Raw genomic sequence first — 26021 nt, forward strand, 5'->3', positions numbered from 1 at the left:
TATTAATAATCTACAACCTCTTCTGAGGTGCTGTTCATCTCCATCGCCTCCTCCTCATCATCAGTGAAAGCTATACGAGGACTTCCATCTGACAGCTTGACAGATGCATCCTGGATTTAAGTCTGCAGCTAGAAAATCTAGATGCTTCCTACATACTCTGTACACTATCTTTTTTTTTGCTCATCCAGCAGCTGGCAACAAACTTAGATTTAAGTCATTTATTTGAAACCTGAAACCAAATATTTATAACAGCCAGTATGAATGGTTCACCGAAAAGTCATCTGACATTGAGTCAATTTGAGACCAGCATGTGACAGCTATTTTTGGTTTATTATGTTTGCCATTTGCTACTTTTTAATCTTGATTTTGCTTTAATATTTAGACATTAGAACTAAGGTTCTGTACACACTAATTAGGATATTTAGCAAAACTGTTATGCACATTCCACCCATTCGCAAAAAAAAAATATTTTTTTACTGATCGAACCCAGGACTTTAAAAAAAATGTTTTTCAAAAGTCTGATTTTGTGCGTCTCTGTTTGTGCTGTACGATACTTTTTAGGAGTTCAGTAAAATCCCAGGAATTCAAACTGATTAGGGAAGTTAATTCCACAAAGATAGTTTCTAATTTACACAAAACAAACTAACAGTCTCATAATCTTTTTTATTTACACACACAATCCCTCCTACTCCACTGCTGACAGCTTATCTTTTTTTATTTCCCAGTACAACTTTAAGTATGAGGTAATGAAATCTCCCCCTTCAGGCAGACGTTTGCACTACAAGTTCAGACAAAGTTCAGAACCCTCATGCACAGTTCAGGACACAGAGATTCCATATGCTAAGATTATTCTGCACTGTTTTCTGGCAACTGCAGTTTTGAACGTCACATTACCAAACGGCTTAGACAATTAGACAAGAGCAACAAAAATTAAAACAATTTTTAATGGATTGTTCCAAATCCATCAGGTAGATTTTTATACAACTAACAAAAAACATAAAACACTGTTTATAGATAATATACATGTTTGGAGTTTTCTAGATTTCTGGCTTACACACTGACTGGCACTAAAAAAAATTACACTGCAAACATTCGCAATGCCATTTAAGTGATAGAAAAAAATGTAGTGGCCTAGGTAGAAACAAGAAACAGAATCATTCATTGGAGTGATGTTGTTTTGAAATTTCTTTCAAGGCAACATATCAAGTTTTTCTTCTGATCTGCATCACGCTTTCAAAAACTATGTTCTCTTTTGTGGGACACGGAGAGGATGCTCTGCTATTATGTTATTATGGAATACTTCAAAAATGGGGAGTTGAGTTGTAAGGCACTCTTCAAATAAAATGATTTGTCTCTCTAGCCTCAATGCATCTGAAACCAACTGTGCTGGTAGAATGTTTTCAGAACTTCCACTCTGCAGTTATAACAACTCCAACAAATCAAACCAAGCACTTCATCACCAAATGCACATGATGACGAGATGAATGATTTTGCTGCAACATTTTCCATAAAAAACATGTATGATCAAATGATTTTCCTCATTTCTTGTCTTTTTGTCACATCATCTTGCCGTGGATTTTAATCAAACTACTGTGGCTGAAGTGACAACTCCTTTCCTCTCTCCAATATCTATGGATGCAATGTGTAGATTTCTTACAATTGCAGCCCCTAATGTTGGCTTGTCTTTGTTTTTTTGTTGAGCAACACATTTCGCTCTCTGTTAACTGAAATAGATTTATCGCAGAAACGGAGTGGTAACTGCCCCAAAGGTCTGGCTTTGCAACAGTAATGAGCAGAGTTTGGGCTACTCGTTTATGTACATGTGAGCCTTTTCTACTAAGCGTTATCTGCACCACCCTCAGATTGCGTGTGTGTGTGTCTGGGTGTGTACATTGGGGTGTGTTTGCATGCATGCATGCTCTGCAGGCTAAAGTCCCCGAATGGCTCAACAAGCCTAATACCATTATCAAGATTTACAGCAATGCTCATGTGGGACTTACATCAAAATGGTTGGTGTGAAGCACAGACAGAACCCGTGTCCCAATTAGAGAGCCTGAGAAACGGCAGAATATACACAAACACACGCAGACACAAAATCCCTCTTCTCATATGATCTCTACGTCTCATATCTTTCTCGCTCAGACACTTCTGCATATTAACAATCTCTTGAACTCTCTCCCTCACCCCACTATCCCCTTTCTCTCTTTCTTACATATTTGCAAACTTACAGAAACACGCCCAACGCCCCCCAAGGATGGTGCCTCTGGCCTTTACGGTGACAGGATGGGAATGGGGGGGAGCGGAAATGGTGAAAATAAAGAAGGAAAGTGAGAACAAGACAGAGCATGAGTCAGGGAGACAGAAGAAGCAAAATCCCAAACCCATTCAAATGAACCGGCTTAAAGCATTGATGCATCTTTAGTACAAATAATTTAATGTTTTAAAAAGTTTAAAAATCTGTAGAGAAATAACAGTGTAAGTAGTAATTAAGGCTACTTTAAGTATCATTATATTATTTTCATTTAAAAAAAAAAATCTAAGTTACATATTTATATTTAAAAGGCACACAATGACTTGTGCACATTTCCTCAATACAGCAAGTATAAGTGTGTTTCGGTATGCCACATAAACCACTGCATACATCTGACTTAACTGCGTACAAGGATGTTTGCAAGCATACATGTGAATAACGGAAGAGCTTTAATGAAAGAGCAGAAAATGCCAACAGGGCATCTCCCTCTGGGTCTCTCAGAGACCAATTCAGCGGTTGAGGCTAGGATGTGAAGAGCGCTGAAACATCTGAAGTGCTTTAGAGTTTCTGTTCATAAAAAAAAAAAAAAAAAAAATTCTGGATGCACTCAGTGTCAAATCAAAACATCTCGATGGTTCATGACTGAGTGTCAAAGTGTTCTTTAATTCTCCTTTCACAGGGCCTTGGCAAGGAAACAAATGACCAATTTCAATATTAAGCTAACATGAATTATGTATACATGCTTGTAGGGCTTTAGGCCTGGAAATTTTTCAACAGTGCAACCTTGTGTTGTATCAAAGAAACTTGTGATGAATGAAAATGCAAAGACCTCAATGAATTATTTTTGAAGCCTTGAGGAAAGCACTTCAAAAGATAATAACACCCAAATATCTCTTTCTTTTAGGTGTACTTATGAAGTCTTCAAATCTGTCTGCACTCACCTGGTGCAATTCTTGTGCATGTTGTCTTTGAATTAAAAAAGGCAAATTGATAAGCAAAAGATAAAAGCTGTCTTCACAATGTGCTATGTGATTTTCAGACCAAAAGCAACATACATTTTGCAAGTGGTGAGCAGTGATCACCGGATTTCATGGTTGAGATTATTTTCTAAAACAAGCAGATAATATTGTTGTTGGGCATCCATTTTATTCAAACTAATTAGTTGCGCTTTGACATCACTGATAAGAAACTGATTCCTGTATATAAAACCTGGAGCTGGACAGTTAAGAGTTGTCTTTTGAGGCACAACCTCTGACAGAGATACACCCATGATCTGTTCCCTTCCTATTCTGTTGGATGGAGAAATTATGTTTTAAGATTTACCTTGTTTTAATTAGTTAATTTGTTTTGTAGTTATTTTCCAGTATTCCATTTCATTTTATCATAGTTTGTTCATTAGATTGATTGGATCTTCCATTTATCACTCAATGTACCTTTAATGAAACCTTAGTCTCATTAGAGACCCAAGTTCCACAGTGCAATAGTTCCACCACTATTTCGCTGTGGAACTAATTTATATCAAGAAACAGTCCAGATCAGCCAAACCCCATTTATCATCACCCAACTTGAAGTACTTTCAAATTTTAGACTCCCTTAGTATTTGAAAACCTTTGCAAAACAGCTAATTATTCATCAAAACAGAAACTTTATCCTCCATGGTTTTTGGAACCACAGAGAAACCATATGATTATTCCACACCATCAGTTAAGTTTGATTAATTGCACCAACACTGCAAAACAAAACTATTTTAATTCACCTGCAAATTTCGGCAGATTTATCCAGTTAGCTTTACAATGCTTTCATCAATACATAAATAAAATGTGATTGGCCATAGCAAAACCAGGAACAAGTCTCCACTTTTGCTCTGGTTACTTGTTCCTGGTTTTGCTTTGGCATGTCACAAATGATCAGTCTACTAATTGAGGCATCACTGTTTTCTGTGCGAGGTGTTTCAGCCCCCTTATTGTTGATAATGGCCTTTATTTTACAGAAGTTATATCTTAGCTTCCTTTTTAGTAGGCTAACACTAAAACAGAAAAATTAATAGAAGAAGCTTAGATAAGAAAATGTTCTTAAAAGTAACAACTTCTCCTTTACTTTGTCGCGAGCAGTAGCAAACAGAGACATTAATACTAACAACTACACATTACAAAGTCAAAGTCACACATGTACACACACCCCGACTCAAATGCATTCCCAAAGCTAAAGACAGCAATCAATTTGGCCAGTCACAGTTCAATAAGCAGTCTAAACAATGTCGCTCCATTATTACTGTCTTGTTTAACCAACAGCAAAAGAACAACACTCAGAATCAATACTGTGTCGCACAAGTGGAGTGTTTGTGTGTGTGACCTACTCAGTGGAGCAGCCCAAAGGAAAAGGTCCTTGATTATTAAATGTCCACTTTAGAAGACCTAAAAGACGTGTGTATATCTGTGTTTGTGAGAGAGATTTACCCAATTCATGCATCAGACTTGGTAAAATGGTATATTTACCTTGATTGATTTCTGAAGACAAACTGGTTGCAATAGACAACCAGTTGTCTATTGTCTATTAGACAATAGAAAAATACAAAGATTGTCTTGTATGCTTACAGCTTAAAGAATCTTGACTTGTATTCTGTCTTTGGACAAAATAGGAGAACCTTAAAAATGTTCTAGTCACATAGTGTCATTAAATAGCCCTATCAATTAACTTGGTTAGCTTCACTTGCTATAAAATGCTGTGTACAACAAATACAATTTAAAAGAAATTTGACACCTTGAAATTGGCCTCTGCCTCTTAAAGATGCTCCTGCTTTTTCCAATAATCTGCCTTCACCACATCATCACAACAATGCTTCTCCGTTATCCTGTTTACAACTGTTCTTAGGAGTGTTGCACTGAGAAGTAGATCATAAAATAAACTCAGCAGACTCGCAGTTCCACCAGGCATTTTCTAATTGCTGCTGCTACTAGTCTGATGGAGCTGAGTCATGGAGGGGTGCCCTGAGAGGCCGAAATAGAAATAGGCGGCGCTTTGTGAAAGCAAACGCTTAAGAACCTCCAAATAGCTACCACGGCAAATTCAAGGATTCTTCAAATGTGCATGAAAGAATTGAGTTAACACTCTAGGTATCTTTTTGATGAGGGGATAACATTTTAATATGATATAAAGCTCAAAAATGCCAATTTTTCAAACCTCCCCCCTTTAGCTCTTTAACTCTCATCTCCAAAATGTTTATGCTTTAACAGCACTATATCTGACCAACAGTGAAACAGAGCAGAACAGTAAGGCAGTCCCTCTTTCACTTTGCTACAAGTTGTCATTTAACATGTAGAAATATTCTGGTGGCTTAAGTTAATTTGCAAAAGCAAGTGTTTTTTTTTTTTTAAAGGCCTTTTCTGGAAAGCTGAAATGTATATTTTATTTGCGCATGTGTTGCATTCTGGTCTGATTTCTTTCTTTTTTTTTCATTTTAGGTGAGGCACTTTGTAAGAAATAGCTAATAATATAGGTATTTTCCAGACCTATTGCCCAGGTGAGTGAATAGCCTGCATACCTTTGATGGCACCAGCGTGTCTGAAACTCTGAAGCATTTTGTTATCTTAACTCTGTGCTCTGTAAATAATTCATTAGACATGCCTCCCCCTCTTTAGCTTTGCAGATGCAGAGCAGTGGAACTAAAAGCTTTAGGGACATAAACCAAAGTCTACAACACATCGAAGAAACTATACAGGAAAGAAGGAAGACTGCCTTTTCCCCCTGAAAGCTGCAAAATAGAGGATTTAATAGTGACATAATGTGCTCTTGAATTGCTGTGGAAAGGGAGTTTTAATAGAGACAGTTGAGACAGTTCTTCAGTATTTATTTCTTACTAGCAATAAGAGCACACAGCAAACAGCCATTTTCAGGGAGCATTGAGTGCTCAGAAGTATCACACATAGTTTTAGCATTTTCTGATCACACAACTTATCTTTTCTAGCACACATTGTGGAACATTCTAAAGCTTATGCCTTGTCACACAACTTGGTTGTCACTCTAAACTAGTCCTATCTGATTTCCCTCACAAACCAATTGAGAAACTTCTTACAAAGCAGAGGAGATTGAATACTTTTCTCCATCTCATGTGACATTTCAATAGCATTCAGTTATTTTCCATCAGGCAACTTATATTACAGTTAACAGTATTCTGTATGCACACCAGATGCCAAGTGCGGTCAAAATGCATAACTTTATAGTCTGATGTATTTAGGATTCAGTTAAATGGGGCCTGTTGAGCAGGTGTGGACTCTGGGGCATGCTTCGCAGCTGAACTAATACAGTGAAACATGTAGCGAAACATAGTACAATGTCAGAAACAAAAAAAAAACAACAAAAAACCCCCACATCCAATCAGAACTAAAAGTTCTGAGTTTATTTTCACACCAAAAACAAACTTTCAAGTGTTGTAAGTTGACCTGAGGCCAAAACGGCAACCCTGCTCTTATTTTCCGACAAGACCTCAGCACTGAGCATAGATAAACCAAAACCCTGGAGGGCTCAAGAGGAAGAGGCAACACAAATAACCACAGCAACAATACAAGGATTTGCAAGAGCTAGAGGGAGCCGTGGGCATTGTCTGGCTTTAGTTAGCTACTTTCTGCTTCTTTTGAAACTGTTCTTTGGGTGTGGATGACATTTCTTAGAACAGAGATGGGGGAATATGTTTCAAAAATTTCAGCAAAGTTTTCCGTCTTCTTTCTTTTTGTTCAAAGTTAAATCTCTCCTATCCCCCAGGAAGGAAGCACTAATGGAAAAAACTGTATCCGAAGCAGAGAAAAAAGAGACGAGGAACGAAAGAGAAAGGGAGCTGTAGTCAAAGAAAAACAGAGATGGACACAGAGAATTGAGAAAGCACGGGTGGCTCAAAAGCGCTTACATGCTCTTTGATGTGGTAAAATAACCCTACTATGACACTATGATGTAAGTTATGTGCTTATTCATCTGCTCTCACAAAAGTAACCCCATACACATGATGTCACTGCAAAAAATGCTAAATATATGACTTACAGATGGACACTTGCAACAGATTTCCATACGGCATAATACAACAACTGGGGCCCATTGCTGTTATTTTATGCCGGGATGTTCGGGTTTTATGTTGTGCCATTCATATAAAGTTTCTGTTGACTTCCTGCTGCAGAGGTTTTCCAAATTTGACATCTAAATGATGTCATTAGCTAGTTTTATTCTTTGACTATGTGCTACTTTTCACATTTAGTACATGGGCTTTTATTTTGTATCTTTATTATGTTGCAGAAGATTTAAAGTAGAAATATTACAATGGTATATCTAAAAATTATTTTAAATGTAATTTCATCAAAACTAGTTTTTATAATCATATATTTCCTTACAAAAGTATTAAACATAATATTATGTTACAGTCTATTTCAGTTCTACACCTTATGTAGGTCAACATTTTGAAATCTAATCTATCATTTTTGCACCGTAGAATTATATACTGCTGTAACACATAAAACTAGAAAACATTTTAACTAATTTCAATAATAAACTGAACTTTACTAAATTATTTAACTAAAATCAGTTTGAAATCTATGCAATTGACTTGGAATCTGTCTGTATGATTCCTTTCATATTGTAAAATGACAACCCGTGAAAATTTTCAGGCATATGAATGTGTTTCAAAATCAGATTTTCATAACATGTAGACCCAATTTTAAACTACACCTAACATAGGAGATACCATATGAGTAGGACCATCTATGTGCCTTTTTAATATTTTTTGGCAACCATGGCAGCCAAATTACAAAAGAGGAGAGATAGAGAATAAAAGGATTCATAAAAATCCTGCCAAAAACATAACTAGTCTATTTGGAAACACAGTGTTTATTCACATTTATACTAACTACCAAACAGCCCAAGTCATCCCAATGTAGCCTTGTGAGTGTGTTGGCTCCTTTTCCTGAAAACCCCCTTGTATGCTTGTATTGACCAGGACCAGGACAGAGACACTTATTCCTTAGTGTGCTGTGTGTATGTGCGTTTGTGTGATTTCCCAGTATTGGCTCACTAACTCAGCCACATGTCATTAAACACTGAGCCAGTTTGTTTTCCAAAAAAAAAAAATTACAAAAATTACTGCACCACCACAACAGCTGTGCTTTGAGAAGATGATGATGATGTCAGCTGAATAAAATAAGGAAAAAAGCTGATACATATGTGGTGGAGGTTAAACGCTATTCCAGAACCTTCAAGTGTGCTGGAGCGCAAGCTTTGATATAAACCAGAAGGACGCCAATGTTTTCTTTTGGTGTACATCATCAAAAGCAGGACTCTATGCTTGTACTGAAAATTACTTACATGGGGGGTAGTTTCAGATATTTTTATGAAATGAGTTCCAATATCTGTGTTTTTACTGCAACCTCACAGTGAAATAAAACTAAAAATATTTAAAGGAAGCAGTAGTAAATTAAGCACAGAAATGAAACAGCTCCAACTATCCAACTGTTTACAGATTATTTTATTTGACTAGCAATGGCATTAAGAGCCAAATGGTTCTTATACTAAAACAGACATTTCTCAAATACAACTGATATGAATTCAACATATTTTATGTCATAGTTATAGTAACTACCAAGGCTCTTTGTCACAATACATTTTTGACACAAAAATACTGCAAACAGCCACAACCATTTTACTGAAACTGGTAACATTAAAAACAGTCACAGGTTGAATTTATGCCTTCCACCTGAATCATACGGTGTCACCTCTGCATTCGACTTTTTACCACAACTGGTTTGCTCACTTCTTGTCCTCTTTTTTAGCTGCAATTAGTATAAGGATTTTGATTTGATGAATTGTTTTGCAGAGACATGAATAAAGTAAGACTTAGCATACCAAGACTTAGCAGCCACACCACACATTTTTTAGTCTCCCACTGTCAAAGTACTCAGAAAGTTTCAAAGCATGCAATACAACACATCGAGCTCACAAAACAAGAAAATGCAAAATATAGGTTGTTTTTAGTTGTGTATATATGTAAATCAATATTCAACATAGGTGACATAGCCCTTTAATTTATGTTGATGTCAACTTACCGTAAGTTAGCAGCTAATGGTTAGCCAGTTGTGGCACTGTCCGATTGGTAACAATTTCTTTGTATTTTGTATAATTATGACTTTCTACTTTTTCTCCATAGTGCACAAAATGTTGCAAAAAAATTTAAAAGTTGTGGGGGATTCTTCAAAATTTATATAACCAACTATTGTTAACCAGCCTGATGAAAAGTCTTTTAGCCTCTGACAACACAAGTCAATTTAAAAACTAACAAGAAAGAGCAAACATTTAAAGGCAACAAATATAGATACAAGATGCACAGACACCAGAGAGGGTTGCAACACTTGAGGACAATGAATTCTTCCTGCTCACAAAAGTAAAAAATATATATTAAAATCATAAATATCAGAAAGGTTTCACAAAGTGACACAATATGCCATCTTGAGGAGGTTTTACTTCACTTTAAGGAGGAAATTTAGAGTTCCATGTTATAATAGCGAGGTCCTGAGCTACAATATTTTACTACATTCCTTGACAAAGCCTTTATTTCAAAATAGAATCCCAGGAGGCTGCGCAGGATAAACTCAGCTCAGAATGAGAAAGTTGAAACTTCTCATTTATTCAATAGTTTAGTTATCACAAGTTTAGTAACTGTGAGCTTAGTGTAGGCATTTGGCCTGTAAAAAGTGAAAAGACGAACAGAAAGAATTGGTGTGATTTCAAACAAGTTCACAGTGTTTTTTATGTAAAATGGAATCCTAGAAACATCAGAGAAAATACTTAATCTCTATGTCAGGGTTAGAAAAATTGCATGGAACTGCAACATAAACAAAATAATCTTAGCAAATAAATGAGAAATAATTTAATATATTAGGATGCATGCAGTGAAACAGAAATGGAAAATGACATCAGGGGAGCTTCATAATACAAACAAAGATATTGCAACGTGGATATAAAATGTTGCCATCTAAACTCTAGCAGCAACCTCTTAGATGATACCCCAGCATGTGGCAAATTACTGTCATTATATCAGTAAATATGCTCATTAAAGTTCTTCTTGCTGTACTTATAAACATGCTGTTTATACAAACATCAATGATGATTATTCATTTTAAAAAATCCTGTTAAACTGTGTATGTCGCCACAGATTTCACAGCCCTGTTTTAAGGATAGCAGGGAAAATGTTTCGAACTAATCATTTAAAACTTTGATTGTTTAAATCATTAGCGTAGGTGTAGCATGTACAAGGCATAAAGATACTGATGCTACTCGCAGGTACTTGTCTTATGGTGAGCTATAACAAAAAATTGATAAGGATATTTTCTAAAGAATTTAATCTAAACTATGCAAGAATGGTTTATAACGTTGGCATGCAACAGCTGGAAAACTAACCTGCTTGTTTAAATCAACATTGTGCGAAGCTTCACGCTTCCAGTAACAAAGGAAATATGAGAATATGGCATGTCATTGCATTATATATAATTGTGCTCTGCCATGCCTAACAAACTTAAATAAAGCTGTCAAATATCCCGTAAAGCACAGGTGTCAAACTCCAGTCCTCAAGGGCCGGTGTCAGATGTGCTACAGGTACAAAACACTGGAATGAAATGGCTTAATTACCTCCTCCTTGTGTAGATAAGTTCTCCAGAGCCTTGCTAATGACCTAATTATTCTATTCAGGTGTGGTTCAGCAGAGGCACATCTAAAAGTTGCAGGACACTGGCCCTTGAGGACTGGAGTTTGACCCCTGTGCCCTAAAGGATTCTATATTCACACTAGATGTCAGAACATGACATAAATTTTGATATCCATGAAAATATTGCTACATTATGTGTGACCCCATATTGGGCATGAAACCCATATGGAGTGAAGCAAACAAATGGCATATGACATGTATATCATGTTTTAGCTGAAATTGGTTAAAACGCTACAAAACTATTTTCATTTTAAAAGTTAAGTTTCCCATAGATAAATTCTAGCCTTGTTATACAAAGCCCATTCTGGGCTATGGGTGTATTTTTTAACATGAACTTTTGTCTGTTGAGGATATTGTTATTTTTTTCTGTTAAAATAAAATAATAACCTCAGGCCAGGCGGCATGGGCAGGCATTGGGGGACATTGCCCACCCACAGAGTCAGCTGTGCCCCCATTGGCCCCCCAGATTGGAAGCTGTTTGTTGTTTTTGTCTTAGAATGGGCAACGCTCTGTTATTCCTATGTCAATTTGATGCACACAAGGGCTTCTGCACTTCTGTTTAATTGTTAACATGTTGTAATCCGTTTTTCCGAGCCGCCTTCCAACGCAACATGAGCGCTAAGACGCTGGCGCTGGGTTTACACCTGTGCGGCAGCGACAGAGACCTGCTGCTGCTGTGCAGAGCTACGCAAATGTGTTAGAATCATGGCAGCAAACCAGCATAACGCAAAGAACTTTGCACAGTTTTTTCCCCCAAACTAAACGACTGAGTTGAGTAATGCTGTTGGATGCATGTAATGTTAGCTAAATGATGACTAGCTAATATCAATACAGCACCTTAAGCTTGTTAACAAGTAGCCTGTAGGTCAGTGGTCCCCATCCCCCGGGCCGTGGACCGGTACCGGTCCGTGGACCAATTGGTACAGAGCTGCACAAGAAATAATTAAATATTTCCGTTTATGTATTATGTGAGTCTGGAGGAGTTTTTATTTTGAAATTCCTTTAACCGGATTCTCTCGGTTACGTCTTGCGCACCAACATTGAGCCTACAATGAGCCTACAAAAAACACCGCACTTTCTGATTGGCTACCTGTTACATTCAACAGGTTGCGTTCTCGCTCCCAGTCAGGGGTCAGGGAAAACCCCACATGCTGCGATAAAAGGGCCAAGACAATCAAACATGCTGAATATGCCTGATTTTAGGTGGGACCGGTCCGACGTACCACGTAACACACCACACAGACAGGATAATTGTCCGATTATCACAAGCGACAATCTTAGAACTCGGAACATTCTAAGATTGTCATTAGAGGAAAATCGGGGCAAAAAATTGAAAATTGTGTCATGTGACCTTCTCCCCACCCTGGTGTTTGAAGACTTAAACCATTTACAAACACACATTTGACATGAATAAACACACATGCATGCATATGTGGGAGAGATTCGCTGAAAGCCAAGCAAAACTAAAACATGTTATAAAAACAATAATTTATTTACCACAAAACAGGACCATTAATCTTACTTAACAAGAAAAATCAGGTAAGATCAGTGCATGTTTTGCTCAAAACAGTAGTAAATACATTAAAAATCTTAATGTTGTATTAGTAGAATTTAGATTGTACAAATTACCACAAATTGAGGTTTTCACTCAGTCAGTTCCAGTTGTAATCTTATTTTGTACCTGCAGCAGTTCTTTCTGTTTCAAGTAAAATTTTTCTCATCTCTATCTCACATTCACACACCAAAAGGCCTATACAGTATTGGTAGGCAACTTAAGGTCCAATGTCTTGCCGGAGAACACCCTGTGTCTATCCTCCATTTATGTCTTAATATTGCCCTTTCTGTCCTGAAGGTAAATCAAACATGACACAAAACGGAGGTCATATTTTGACTACATATTTAATTGACTACTATTATCTGAATTTGAGTATGAACCATTTACATTTTTCCAAAGAAGTGTGTTTTCTGACATTGCAGAGTCACATTAATAAATCTAGGTTCAAATGATACATACATCAAACATAAAGTGCTGTTAACATAACATATCTGGACAACTTTTTGTAAGGACAGGGAGACGAACTCAATGATCCTTATAGTTTAGCTTTTTCACTACTCTGTGTACCTCCATAAAAATTCAGAATGCAAAAAAAAAAAGAATATCAAACATTGACCAGAAGAGATGTTTTAACATAATGATATGGCACTAAGCTTGCTCCCTGGCTGAAGAAAACCAAATTATTGAATGCCATGTATTTATAAAACTAGCAATAGTACTGCTCCAGGGTTAGCATAAAAACTGACTCAATGGGAAAAAATCTATTATTGAAATTCACTAATTCAACAGAAAATCTGTACAATAAATCATCTGTCTAATTTTATTTATTTTGCATCTAGTCACAATAATGGATGAGTTTCATCAACCTAGAATCAAACAGTAAGGGGCACTGGACTTTAGGGACTTTAAGTACAGCTTAACTAATCATAATTCATTAATAGGCCAAACAAGAGAAATGGATGCAAATATAGTTTCTATAAAAGTGTACTGCAAATTCCAGCAAAAGTCCATATCCAGGCTTTTTTTCTTTAACAGATTACTTCCGTTCCTTTAAGGACTGAGATTAATTACTATCCAGACAGTCTTTTCTGCTCACAGAGCTCCCATATCCAAGTCACTATATCTTTCTACTTCCATGTGTTTAACACTGCTCCCCTCGTTCCTCTGATCCCGCTGCCTCCTTTTGCTCCTCTATGTTCAGCATTTTACAGGAAAACAAAAGATTTCACAAAGCCGTGATTTTAACAGTGGAAAGTCATTATGCTCTTTCCTTTGTCTCCAATCTCCACCTTTGGCACCGTCCTACCTGTATTCCTTTGGGGGACGGAAAAAATGCTGCGTGCACAGATAATTCTGGAAACTAACAATGTGACATTTCATCCGCACACACACATTCATACACAGCCGTGCTCCAAACGTATGAAACATGCCTTTTCAGCAAAGTGCTGCCCATATTTATGAGCCACTTAGAATGCTGTGTTGAAATGAATCAAAGTAAACTGCTTACATGTAATCTTGTCACCTACAGAGTAAAATATTCCAGCTTTATATACACCATCACAAGTAGACTACCACGTATATTTCTGTGTGCATATACTTTTGTTCAATTTCTACACAATAAAATCTTTAGAGTAAGTTTTCTGGCTGCACAGTGGAACAGTTGGTAGAACTGTTGCCTCAAAGCAAGAAGGTCACAAGTTCAAATCCAGAACCTTCTTTCCCAACTTGAGAAACACCCAAAGCTTGTGGGGGGTCACAGTGCATGCTCTCACTGTGAATGGTTCTTTCCAGCTTCCTCCAAATACCGTCAGGTTAGCTCTCTAAACTCTCCTTAGGTGTGTGTGCATGATTGCTTATCCTGTATGCCTCTATGTTGACCTGCGATATACTGGTGATCTGTACAAGCTGTACCCTGCCACTCGCCAAATAGCTGGAGGAGATTGCCACCAGCGACATCTCCACTACTCTGCAAAGATAAGCTAGTACAGACAATATATGAATAGATAGTTTCTGTTATATTTGCGTATTCTATGCGTCTCTGTATGTGTGCAAACCCAGATGTAAGCTGAGAAGGTAAAAAGTTACAGTGGTGATTACAGTAATTATGGTTTCAAGTTTTTGCATATTCCATCAGATGGATCATTGGATTACCAGACAGTTTTGGCAAGGACTGAGCAGGGTCAGGAGAAGGAGGAAAAAAAGTTACTGTTGGGATCTACAGAGAGTGGTGAGGGGATTGGAGGGTAGTTGAAGCTTGGATGAGGTGGAAAAAAGAGGAATTAGATCTGAAAGACGCTAGGTGAATAAAAGGAAACAAGAGAGGGAGAAGGGGAAAGAATGAAGTGGAGAAAAATATGAGGAAGAGAAAGACTAATCTTTCAGGCTGCTTCCAAACACTACTTAGCTTACTTGCGCCCTCCTTTTCTACTCCCTCCACTTCCTCTAACCATTACCAACCCACAGTTCAATGGGCTTTTACAGTGAATCATTGTTTAATATCAAAAAGACCCTGAATTTCAAATTCTCTTCTTTGTCTCATAAAAAGAAGAGGAGAAAAGCATCTTCTCTTATGTGATTTTCTTTCTATTTTGTCTAATTCACAGTCCACTATTTCTTCATCGCCCTATACTGCTGTTTTTTTCAGACTTGGCCCTCATTTTCCCCCTCTTTTATTCTTCCTCTCCCATGCTGTGAAAACAGTACAATATACATAACAAGCTTTTGGTGGAAACAAAAATACCTGGGCCCCAGCTCTGTGGACCTCCTGTTGCGACATATTGTCTTTCTCAATGGTAACTTAATCACATATTCATGGCAACACAAATAAGGCTCTTTTGCCCCAAACGTGCAAAAAGACCACTATGCCAACACAACCAAGGCCCATCTGCTGGTTGTGTCTGTCTCCTAAGGGAAAGCTTCTTCCAAACTTACAGTGTGCAGTATTTATTTCTGTGTGTACTTCATCAGTGACACCAGTAGATGAACTAAAATTTTATTGTTTTATCTTTTTGTCTACTTTTGATTGTCTGATCAGCTTTGGTTGATGAGGTAAAGAGGGAAGTGCAATCTCTGAAACCAGTCCTTACAACTGAACCCTAAAAAGCTTTCATCTATCTAAGAAGTCAAACCCCAGCGAACCAGACAGGGCAGATTATCCTGTTGGATTGCAACAGCAATAAATTAATACTACAACATGTGTTGGACACAAAAGGTACTTTCCTTGTTCTCAAAACTTCTCTGAGAACATTCTGAGAAGTTTTTTTGTTTCGTTTGCCCTTCGGCAGCTTTTTCCCTTCTCTTTCCTTCTCACTTTCCTTTAAGTCATAAAACTACAATTTAGACCATAAAATAGTTTTCCCCTTGACATGTAAAAATTAAACAAATGCTTGACAACATTTCACTTTTCAATCAGCTATGTTTCAAAGAGAAATATCTCCAATTACAAACCCAAGTTAACAAGTACTGTGTACTAGTACTTTGTCTTCTTTATTGATGTTACTTCTTAGATATTTTAAGTTAGGCTTGTTTTTTTTTTTTACTTGTTCATTAGTAACAGGAAGATGCTGCTTTATTAATGTTAGAATTATGTTTTTCAATGCAATTTTTAGTAAACTGACAAAAACTCTCCTACTCTTCCTTATAAAGTGTAAGGTGTAGCTCCTTAGTGAGGTCAAGAATTACTCTTTAGCTGAAACTAATTTTATTGATAACTACAAGACTTAATTTTGACCAGTAAGATTGATTAGTTTATAACCTAAGTCATTTAGCGAACCTGACAGTTGCCACTGATCAACTAAGTGATGTATAGGTTACTGCTAAGATTTTCATGAGGAAAAAAAGGGGGAGCCACACCAGGCACAATCTTTAGCTCAAATTCAAACAAAAAGTGTCAGAGGCAGACACAGGAGAGACAAAACGGGATTAAACTGAGAGGCACAAGTTGCTGTTTTCACACAGGAAGGAAAAAAATGCCTTTTCTGATCAGATGACTCCCATAAGTGCAGCTCGCTGCCTGTTTTTGAAGCAAATAAACCAAGTTGAGCTATTTACTGCAGGTTTTACAAGATCAAATAAAAAGAATATATAGACCATGAAAACCCTAAGCAGCCGGCAGTGAACAGAGGCAAGGTCTCACAGCAAAGATACAGGGTGAGATGTCATTGGAAAGCAGCTGGCACGAAATGCAGTTCGTTTTCTCTACCTATCCCCAATTCTTCTTTCCTTTTCTCTGAGCTTAGTCTGTCTGCATTCAACTTGTGTTTGTGCAAGCAAATTCTCTCCTTCTGGCTGACTGATGAGTTTCAATGACCAAACGCATGCACACAAAAACAAAATGTCCCGCTGTTTGCAGGCCCAGTTCAGACGCACAACAATATGTCCACTGTTCTGGCCACACTCTCAGTAAATTTGCATAGAAAAGGGAAACAGGGTTGTGTGAAACAACAATAGAGGAGGGAAATAATTTTTAAAAACGAGCTGAAGGTTAGAAAGCAAGAAGAATGTCAGAGAAAGCAGATGGGAAAAGCGAAAGCAGGCCAGAGAATATGAGGAAACCGAGCCAGGCAGAGAAATGGGGACAAGTGACACGAGTGAGGTAGTAAGCTCATGGACACCAGTTAGAAAATCTGCAGCCTGGCACTCAGTGACGGTAATTCACCAAGCCCAACTGATTTCTTTAGGGATTTGAGATGCAGTTTTTTTATTCCAGTTTGTTAAAAATGTGACATCAGGAGAACTTGGTAATAATTTTGTACACCTCAGTATATGAAAACTATAACGTGATATTTTTGACAAAATGTCTGTCATTTTATAACAGTACCAGACCGAAGAACATACTTTACTTAGTCATGTCACAAAATAAACCTTATTGTAAATATTAAAAAAAACTAAATATGCTAATTTTTTTATCACTACAGGACCACAAGGAGCCAGTGGGAACTATATAGTAGGCCATCGATTGGAAATAAGTGTCATTTTCTCACTGCCACCATCCCACATGCACAAATGCACAATGCTAAACTGCTACAAAAAGCCTTGAAATGAGAGCACCAAATGAGGCCTTCTGTTACACGGGCCATGAAAAATTCATAATTCCAGATCTTTACATGAAACTCTAGAAGGGATTATGCCCAACAGCAGGAGAAGCAGGAAATCAGTTTTAGGGCATTTATCTCTTTCTTTTTTCCCTGTTTTTCTTTTCTCATCTCTAGAAAATCAAGTTCACTTAGACAAACCCACACAGATGCATTCTTATGTTCGATTCTCCCCCAAAGGAGAATGAGACATATGGTGGAGTGCAAGAAAAGAGCCTCCATTTATCAATGTAATATTTTGAAAAGTATTTTTTTAAACCTAGTGTTTCATCTTCTCAAAAAAAAAAGAAAACAGGACTTTTGTACCACAAAACAGAATATCAAGTTGGAACAAACGATGAACCGATTGCAGTTTTCTTGCTAAACATAAATCTTTAAAAAGCCTGATGTGGAGAATCCAGTTTGAAGAGTCACTAAATATAGCAACAAAGTGGCTAAGTGGCAACAGTTGGGTGAACATTGTTAACTTAGTTAACCTAGTGGTCAGATTTGTCAGACAACTCACTCTCAAGGCGCAGCAGAAGAGGACAGTAACCATGCTTCAATCAATGTTTATGTGTTCATTTTGAGGTATCGCATTAGCAAAGGTTGATGGAAAATGCAAATTTCAAAATAACTTCCTCAATTTCAAGGAAAGGTTTTTTGAGCTTGCTTAATGTGATTTTGGCTTTTTCAAAAAAAAAAAATTCAACAGGAGAGATGGAGAGGAGAGATGGAAACACATTTGCAGAATAAATTCTAACATTTAACTCGAATGATAGATCACCTGTATCCCCTGTCGGCGTGACAAAGAATTGCACTTCTTTCTCTACATCTCCTGACAGCATGTAGGACGTCATGTAACATCGCCAATACTAGTTGACATGATAGAACAATTACAAGTTGCCCTATAGTAACACATTCCTGAAAACCTCTCCCCATTTTTCGGCGAAGTGTGATCCATGCTAGTTTTCAACCTCTACTTCCTTTTCCATACAGCTATGTTTATACTTCTATACTTTGAGAGTAAAACATAAACAGATAACCGTGAAGGGACGAGCAAGGCCATCGGATTTGAATCACGAAGAGAGGTCATTAAATCTCTTAAACAGCCAACAGGACTAAAAGAATACAGATATGGAATTGAAAAGGCAAATACAACAAATGTCCTGCTACTAGTCACATAAAAAGTGAAAGTCAATGAAATGCATGGATGAATTAACCAGAAATATACTTTTTAAAGGACAGGAAGGGCAAGGAAGATCTGCAATCACTAGGCTGATGCTCGCAGCGGGAGGGTCCACTGAAAAAGAGAGAAAAAATAGAGAGAGAGTCTGAAACACAGTCAAAGACTTCCTTTCACACACTCTTGTGAAGGGGAGTCCATGCACACACCGTAGATGCAGAGCACGCTCACACACCACCCAGAGAATGTGGACAAAATGCAGCATTGTTTCACTGCAGAAATATCTTGCTGTGCATGAGAAAATGAGTGTGTGTGAGTGCGCAGGGGTGTGCATTGGAGGCAGTCAGCTTGTCAAGTCCTAGTGGAGTGATCAAAGCCCGTACGAGCCACCCAGAGAGATCTCCCTTCCTCACTCATTCAGTTCTCCCTCCTTCTGATAGAGGCCCGCCATCAAATTTACTACATAAAACCAGCTCAACCAATTGCACTTTGCCAGTTGGGGCAGCACGACCAATCAAAGTGTCCTATTTAGTTCCAATAATTCCCAGCTGTCCCCCCTACAAGCGCTGAACCCTGCATGGATAAACTACACCATGGGACAGGATAAGAGCATAATGGGAGACAGCATGGTAGCCCTGGCAGCATCGTCATGCCGCATGTGTGCGCATACATACAAACCAATGCCATAACACCCTGCAAGCTCTGCTGGAGCACAGCGATAGTGCCAAGTTCGTAGACATGCACACATAAAAACACACCCGCAAGTACACACTCCACAGGAGTTCTCTAAGACAGTCCCCAAACTGCCAAGTTCAAAAACAAACACCAACCTCAAACACTTTCAGCATCATCACACTTGTTTTGAACTCAACGAACTATGACGTATCCTAATAAAATCCAGTTTATTTAGTTACATTTTAAAAACATTGTTTTTTGGTTAAAGAAAATTTGTATTAATCCGTCTGTTCAAGTGATGGCCTGCAGTCTTTCAGATGCCAACATTCACATTCAGGCATGCTTGTGAAACTGGAAGGAACACTTGCTGTGTATGTTAGAAAATTTGCTATTTATTGATCAATTCTTGTATTTATTGTAAGCAAAGACAAGAGAATGTTGGGAAGGTGCAGCGCTGAGTTACACTATATTTTCACTATTCTTCTTACATTTTAAAACCTTGATACTGGTGTCCAGCCAATGCTAAGTAGAAAACATGTAGTACTACAGAAAAAATATCTGGGGCATCCAAAAAGAAGAGACTAAAAGTAATGTGAAAGCATGACATTTTTTAGGGATTCATTGCAAAGAAAAGTGAACATAATCAGGCCAAAAGGGATGATATTGACCCTCCAGCAAGTTTTGGGTTTGCCCCTGGGTTTCCTCCTAGTGGGAGATGCGTGCATAGCACCAGTGGAAAGTACCTGGTGCCTTTCAAGGTTTGGTTTTTCAGTTTTGAATAGTGTTATGTTGAAAAGTGACAAGAATTTGTAAAATGTCAGACCTAGCAATATTTTATAAGACAGCAATATTTTATAAGACAGTTTCTGTTCAGTTTGCACCTCCCATCTACACAAAAAATATGTTTTTGGTTTAAAAGAGTGTATTTAAAAAAACTTTAAAAAGTGGTTAGTGGTGTTTCTATGTGGACTGGAGATAATAAGAAATGGAGATATTGATGGTCACTTCAGACATGCCCTCTTTTGTTTCAAGAGCTGGAAACAACACAATTAATGGAGCCATTTTTTTTTTTAGTTTTTCTCCATTTATCTCACTTTGTCCCAATGTTGTTATCGTCAAGCTTCAAATGTAAGCTGAAGATATTGATTTCTGAGAGGAAAAGACAAAGTTACCAACATGAATATGAATTACATTGTTTTGCTTATTTTGGTAAAGACTGGCCTACCACTGCTTTTGCAATGCATAGGTTCTTCTTAACAATTTTGAGTCTATCATTGTTTGTGTTTGTGTTATTGCATCCTGTGGTGCAGCTTAGTTATTACAGTTTTTTGACTCAAAATAGATAGCCATTTAAATTAAAATGTTTCTTGCAGTTCTCTAGCTGGGACCCAAGTGAGATATGTGTAACAACACCCCTGAAGAATTATTTTTTTAAATAAACATAGACAAAAGAATAAGTTACCTTTCATCTGAATAAAATACTGCTTGAAACCAATGGGTCAGAAATGTCAAATTCACAAAATATATATATATATTTTTGTCTTGTGCCATATTAAAATATATAAACGCTGGTCATAAATAGCCACGCAAAGATAACCAGAACCCTATGGATGTTAACATGTTACTGAACTGCAAAGTTATGACTCTTCCGCTGAACAATATATCAAGCAGCAACTGAAAATGTTAGCTTATGCTGTAGTACAAAAGATGGTTTCTGCAGTGTGTATTAATGCATAGCAAAGTATATTTGGTGCTTGAACTATTAAAATAGGTGGAAGTGTTTTTAGAGAGGATGTCAAGTTTTCATGGATTTTAGCTTCTTGTGGCAAGCTGTAGTCCGTATCCCTTTTGAACACCAGTGATCCTATAAACTGGTTCAAAAGAGATGTGGTCTAAAAAATTGAGTATAGCAAGTGCCTAAACTGATTTTTTTCCACATCTCAGTTTACAATGAACTGGCCGCTATGTAGTCCAAGAGGAAAATAAACATCTCTTATGAAAAAAATGGGCTTTCTACAAAAAAAGAAGCCCAAAGCACAACATGTTACAGTCTGGATCTTATTAGGATATATATAAAACCTCAACACACCAAAGGGTTTCCCAATTATCCCATATAAAATAAATTGTACAATGTGGCTACTCAACATTTCAGTGATTATATTAAACAAGAGGGACTTTTAAGTGTGAGTACAGCGACACCCATTCACCCTACATCAAACATAAAGACGCTCAACTAATGGCTTTATAATTGCTCAACTGCTTGAGGGAGGGGCATAGACAGAAAGCAGTCACATGCACTCAAGCTGCCCAGAGTGGATCTAAACTATCACTCCTCCTCCCATTGTGTTTAAAGGAGAGCACGATTCAGGAACATATCCATAACACAGTCATTGCATTCCTTATGGCCTGAAATGAAACAACTGTATCTGATGAAGTTGCATTGATAATGTTTTCATTAAAAAAAAACAACATCTTAGAACAGTGATTGAGGTTCCCCCTGCTTTATCACTGGACTTTCATCTAAATCAGTGCCAGAATCATTTTCACAAGACTAACATTCTAATGATAAGTTACAACCATGGAAAAGATTTTAGCTATTAAACTTGTCTGGCCACATATTTAAAAAATGAGTAGAAACTGGAGGCAGAAGCAGGACATAAGATACTCAGTGAGGAGGTAAGATACGCAGGAGGAGAAATAATTTGGCAAGAGCAAGTATTTGTTTCCCATTCCACATTTGCAGTCTATAGCTACACTTTTTGAGAGCAGAGTTTCACAATGAGGCACCAAGAAAAAAAAGGCATCCACACCAAACAACCCTCCTCCCAAGAGTTAGGTTGTGTTTGTGAGTAGAACAACTAACGAGTGCTCACACAAAAAAAAGAACTTCAGAGACACACGGCGAGTTGCTTGAAACATACACAAAAACGTAACTGGCAAGCCAGACACAGGGTGGGGAGACAAAAAAAGCCTTTATAGATGAAGGTAGAATGAGAGAAATGCTCCTCTGCACAGAAGTAGTTCCAACTTATCAGCTTTAAACTGCACATTGGTGTCAGAATCGCATATATTCCACCTGCTCAAAATGTGTCTCTTATTTGCAATCTATTGATCTGGCTGCAAACCATTGAAGAATTGCTCTAATGAATACTGGAGTTAGTTGCTGAAATGTTGCTCCCTCGGGCAACGGGAGAAAGGTAGCTGCAACATAATGTCCAATTACTTCCCAAATGCAGCACAAAAGCCCTTGGCCAATTTGTAATGTCAATACCAATTTATGGACTGCATCCTGTAGCATGGACAGGGCAAATTACTGTGTATTTTTCTTTTAACAGCTTTTCAAGTGGAATATTATAGTCATATCAAAGCAAAGGATCAGGTCAGGGGTGGAAAAGGCCAACATTTTACAAGGCAAAAGTGGAGAATGAAGCAGCTTGTTTAAAAAAAAGTATAAGTAAAAAATACTATTCCCAACTTTCACCTAATAAGAAATGGAATACCTAAATAGGTGAAAGTTAATACGTGCTTCTTCGATCAACCTAGATCCCCACTACTAGCAGCGATGCTGGGTGAAATATCACTTCAATATCACGTTTATGCTTCACTTGGGGGAGTATATTGTGGACACAGTAATATACCAAAAGCAAATAATTTCCCCATCCGGACATTGTACCATCATATACACTAAGCTCTTTTTTGGAGGATACTATCTAATATCATCATGTAAACTGCTCTGATCTTGGAGCCTCAGGGTTTGATCTTTCAGCAGTAAGCTATTCGTTGCTGTGAGATCTGTAATTGCCTAGAAGCTTTTTGACTGGTGTCCTGTAGCTTAAAGCCCACTTCGGATCAGTTTTCCAATCGGGGCAGCGGAGCGTCGCCTGTGTATTTTTGCAAAGTGCTCCTAAATTACATCAGTGGCCTGAGCGTGAAACGGAACGCTGCCTTTCAGAGTTTGGGTCTGAGCTGCAAACTCTGAGTGGATTTGAGTGTTTGTTACTGAAAACAACCGTACTGAGTAAGAGGGAAAATTATAATCATCCATAGAAGTATTTCTACGGATTCGTCATAGACTTCCTATCTTTTTACAATAACTGGGGAATAAAGGTGTTAGAGGAAAGGAAAAATACCTATCAAAAGGAAATCATTCTAACAAGTTACATTAGATGAAAATATGCGTTAATGCCCGTGCAGTCTGATGCTGACCGACTCATCAGCATCAACTCGTATTAAATAAAACTATCAGAACTATCAGATGGGTTCAATTACTTCTGGCATGCGGCAACGAGGGGGGGGGGGGGGGGGTGTTCATCACTTTTTAAACGTGGGAAGGTGTAATAATAAAAGGCGCTCTCCGTGCCTTACCTTGAGCGACTCCTGCGTGTGTAAGCACCAAAAGAACCAGGATCTCCGGCGTGGCGAACATTCTCACCAGACAAGAGCCCCCCGGCGCTACTCCACTCCTCAGTCCACTTTTGCCCATTACAGAGTAGACACGGCGTAACGCGCACAAACACACGCAACTCCTCCGTCCACGATGGTGTTGGTGGGTGGGGGGAAATAAGAACCCCCCTCCGCTACTCCAGCACAGGATCTGCAGATGAAGTCCAAAGCCAGTGGTGTGGCTGTAAAGCCTCTATAGTTCCAGTGTTTGTGAGAAACCTGCAGCCGGCTGGAGCTGTGGTAGAGGTGGTGGAAATGACTGCTCGGTCCCGCCACTTGTGTCAGCGGCGCTGCTGCCTCGCCACTGTTCTCCAAGCTGCTCTCCTCTCCGTGCGCTCTCTCCGCTCCGCCACAGTCTCCGTTTACGCAGAGAGAGAGAAATGCCACCGCCCTCTGGCTACCACTTTGAGCCTCTCACTTTCTACGTCTCCGCTTCAGGCTGCCACTCTCTTTACCCTCGGACATACTTAAGTGAAAAACAAAAATCGAATATATAATATATATATATATATATTTTTTTTTTTTATTCAAGCACATGTCGTGTTTGTTATAATCTCTCAGTGCGTCAATGATATGGAAAGCTTCCGTTGCGCTAATAAAGCAAGCAATTTAACTTTTAATAATTTCTGACATGGACCTTTAATGGACAGTTGTCGAAGCATCCAAGTATGTTAATTTGCTTGTTGGTGTGAGTTAATGCAAAGCTCGGTGTAGCAGCTCTCCTGAAGTCTTTTTAAGGCTTGACCAAATTGGGGCAATTCTTGAGAAGAGGGACAAAAATGGTCCTATGGATAAAGCACAAAATTTGAATAAAATATACGCAAAATATAATTTTTTTAAATATCTGACTAAACTAACTTGGAACTTGTGAGCACAACAATGTATGTTTTCCTGTTGTTTGCTGAATTTTTTTTTATTGTAAACTTTGTAGTAGGTGGATGGTGTCTTTAAAATCCCTTGTCCTGGAGCAGAACTCAATACATTATAATAGTTTAAAACAATTAAAGGAATACTAAGATAATATATTATGAAAATTAAGTATAAGTATTCAAATAAATAATTCTAAAAGTATCAAGAAATTTAATTAAAAATAATTTTTATATATTTTCCAACTCAATTGAAATTTGTCCCAAGTTTTTGTCAAAGAATGTAAAAAAAATCAGGCATTATTGGGGGGCATCAGAACTTCTGAGGACCCCATGACCTCTTCCTTTCTCTTCCTTTGCTAAGAGGGCTAAGCAGCTCTTAGCTTATGTTATTCTTTAGTTTTTTTCTTCCATTTAATTCCTAAGTTGTTCATCACAATCATGATATGTCAACATCATAACTGACAATTTACAAAACTTTGATGACATTTTTTGAAATAAATGCTTAATTTTAGTATACTGTAAAGATTTCATGGACCTAATGAGCTACAATATGTCCTCTTTCAGAATAACATCATATAAATTGAGGTAGTTTTTCATTTTGTCAACTCCGTCAGATGTCAACTCCATCAGAGTTTTTAGCTGACTCTTTCAGTGAGAGTGTTGACAAATCTGTGCAGTTAATTCATTTTAATGTATTTTACATAAATGCCATTACTTAACATGTATCAAGTAATTTTTACTCACTAGTTTGTCACCACCTTCAGTTCTGTGTCAACTCCGTCATGGACTGTCAATGTTATGTTGTTTTTTGTTTTAAATAATATGTCTTTTGTTTCTTGAGAAGCATTTGTCTGTAAAACTGAGTGAAAATATCGCTAATAGGGTAATTAAAAAATAATTTTATATTTATTTTTGTCAGATGGTGATGACAAAGTTCTGGGTCAGGTCCATTAAAAATAAAAAATAAAATAAAAAATTTGCAACTGGGAGCCTGGACCTTAGCATCTTTACATTTCCAAAACATTATTTGTCATATTTGTATACATAAGCTTGAGGAATAATTTTAAAAAAAGATTGGGGAAAATTTAAACCTATTTTGTCCCACTTCAAGAATCACTGTTATACCGTTTTATCTTGGATATTACAGTGCAATCAAAAGTGTAATTTATTTAAGTAACTGAAAAAAATTGAAATCACTATTTTCATTACACACAAAGTGATGTATTTCCAGTGTTT

The 26021-nt window shown here is 37.6% G+C and overlaps 1 protein-coding gene across 3 annotated transcripts in view; it reads right to left on the reverse strand.

The window, feature by feature from the left end:
- Nucleotides 1-24264, reverse strand: part of LOC116730015 (netrin receptor UNC5C-like) — a 201720-nt gene extending 177456 nt beyond the window's left edge. The window contains exon 1 of one of the 3 annotated variants that reach the window (XM_032578953.1): nt 23839-24264. In XM_032578953.1, coding sequence (XP_032434844.1) covers nt 23839-23956 — 118 coding nt within the window. In that variant the 5' untranslated portion in view covers nt 23957-24264. The remainder of the gene's footprint in view (nt 1-23838) is intronic. The other 2 variants (XM_032578951.1, XM_032578952.1) reach the window with 2 other exon arrangements.
- Between the last annotated feature and the right edge of the window lie 1757 nt (nt 24265-26021).

This window comes from Xiphophorus hellerii, chromosome 12 (genome assembly GCF_003331165.1).
Source record: "Xiphophorus hellerii strain 12219 chromosome 12, Xiphophorus_hellerii-4.1, whole genome shotgun sequence".
Classification (NCBI taxonomy): domain Eukaryota; kingdom Metazoa; phylum Chordata; class Actinopteri; order Cyprinodontiformes; family Poeciliidae; genus Xiphophorus; species Xiphophorus hellerii.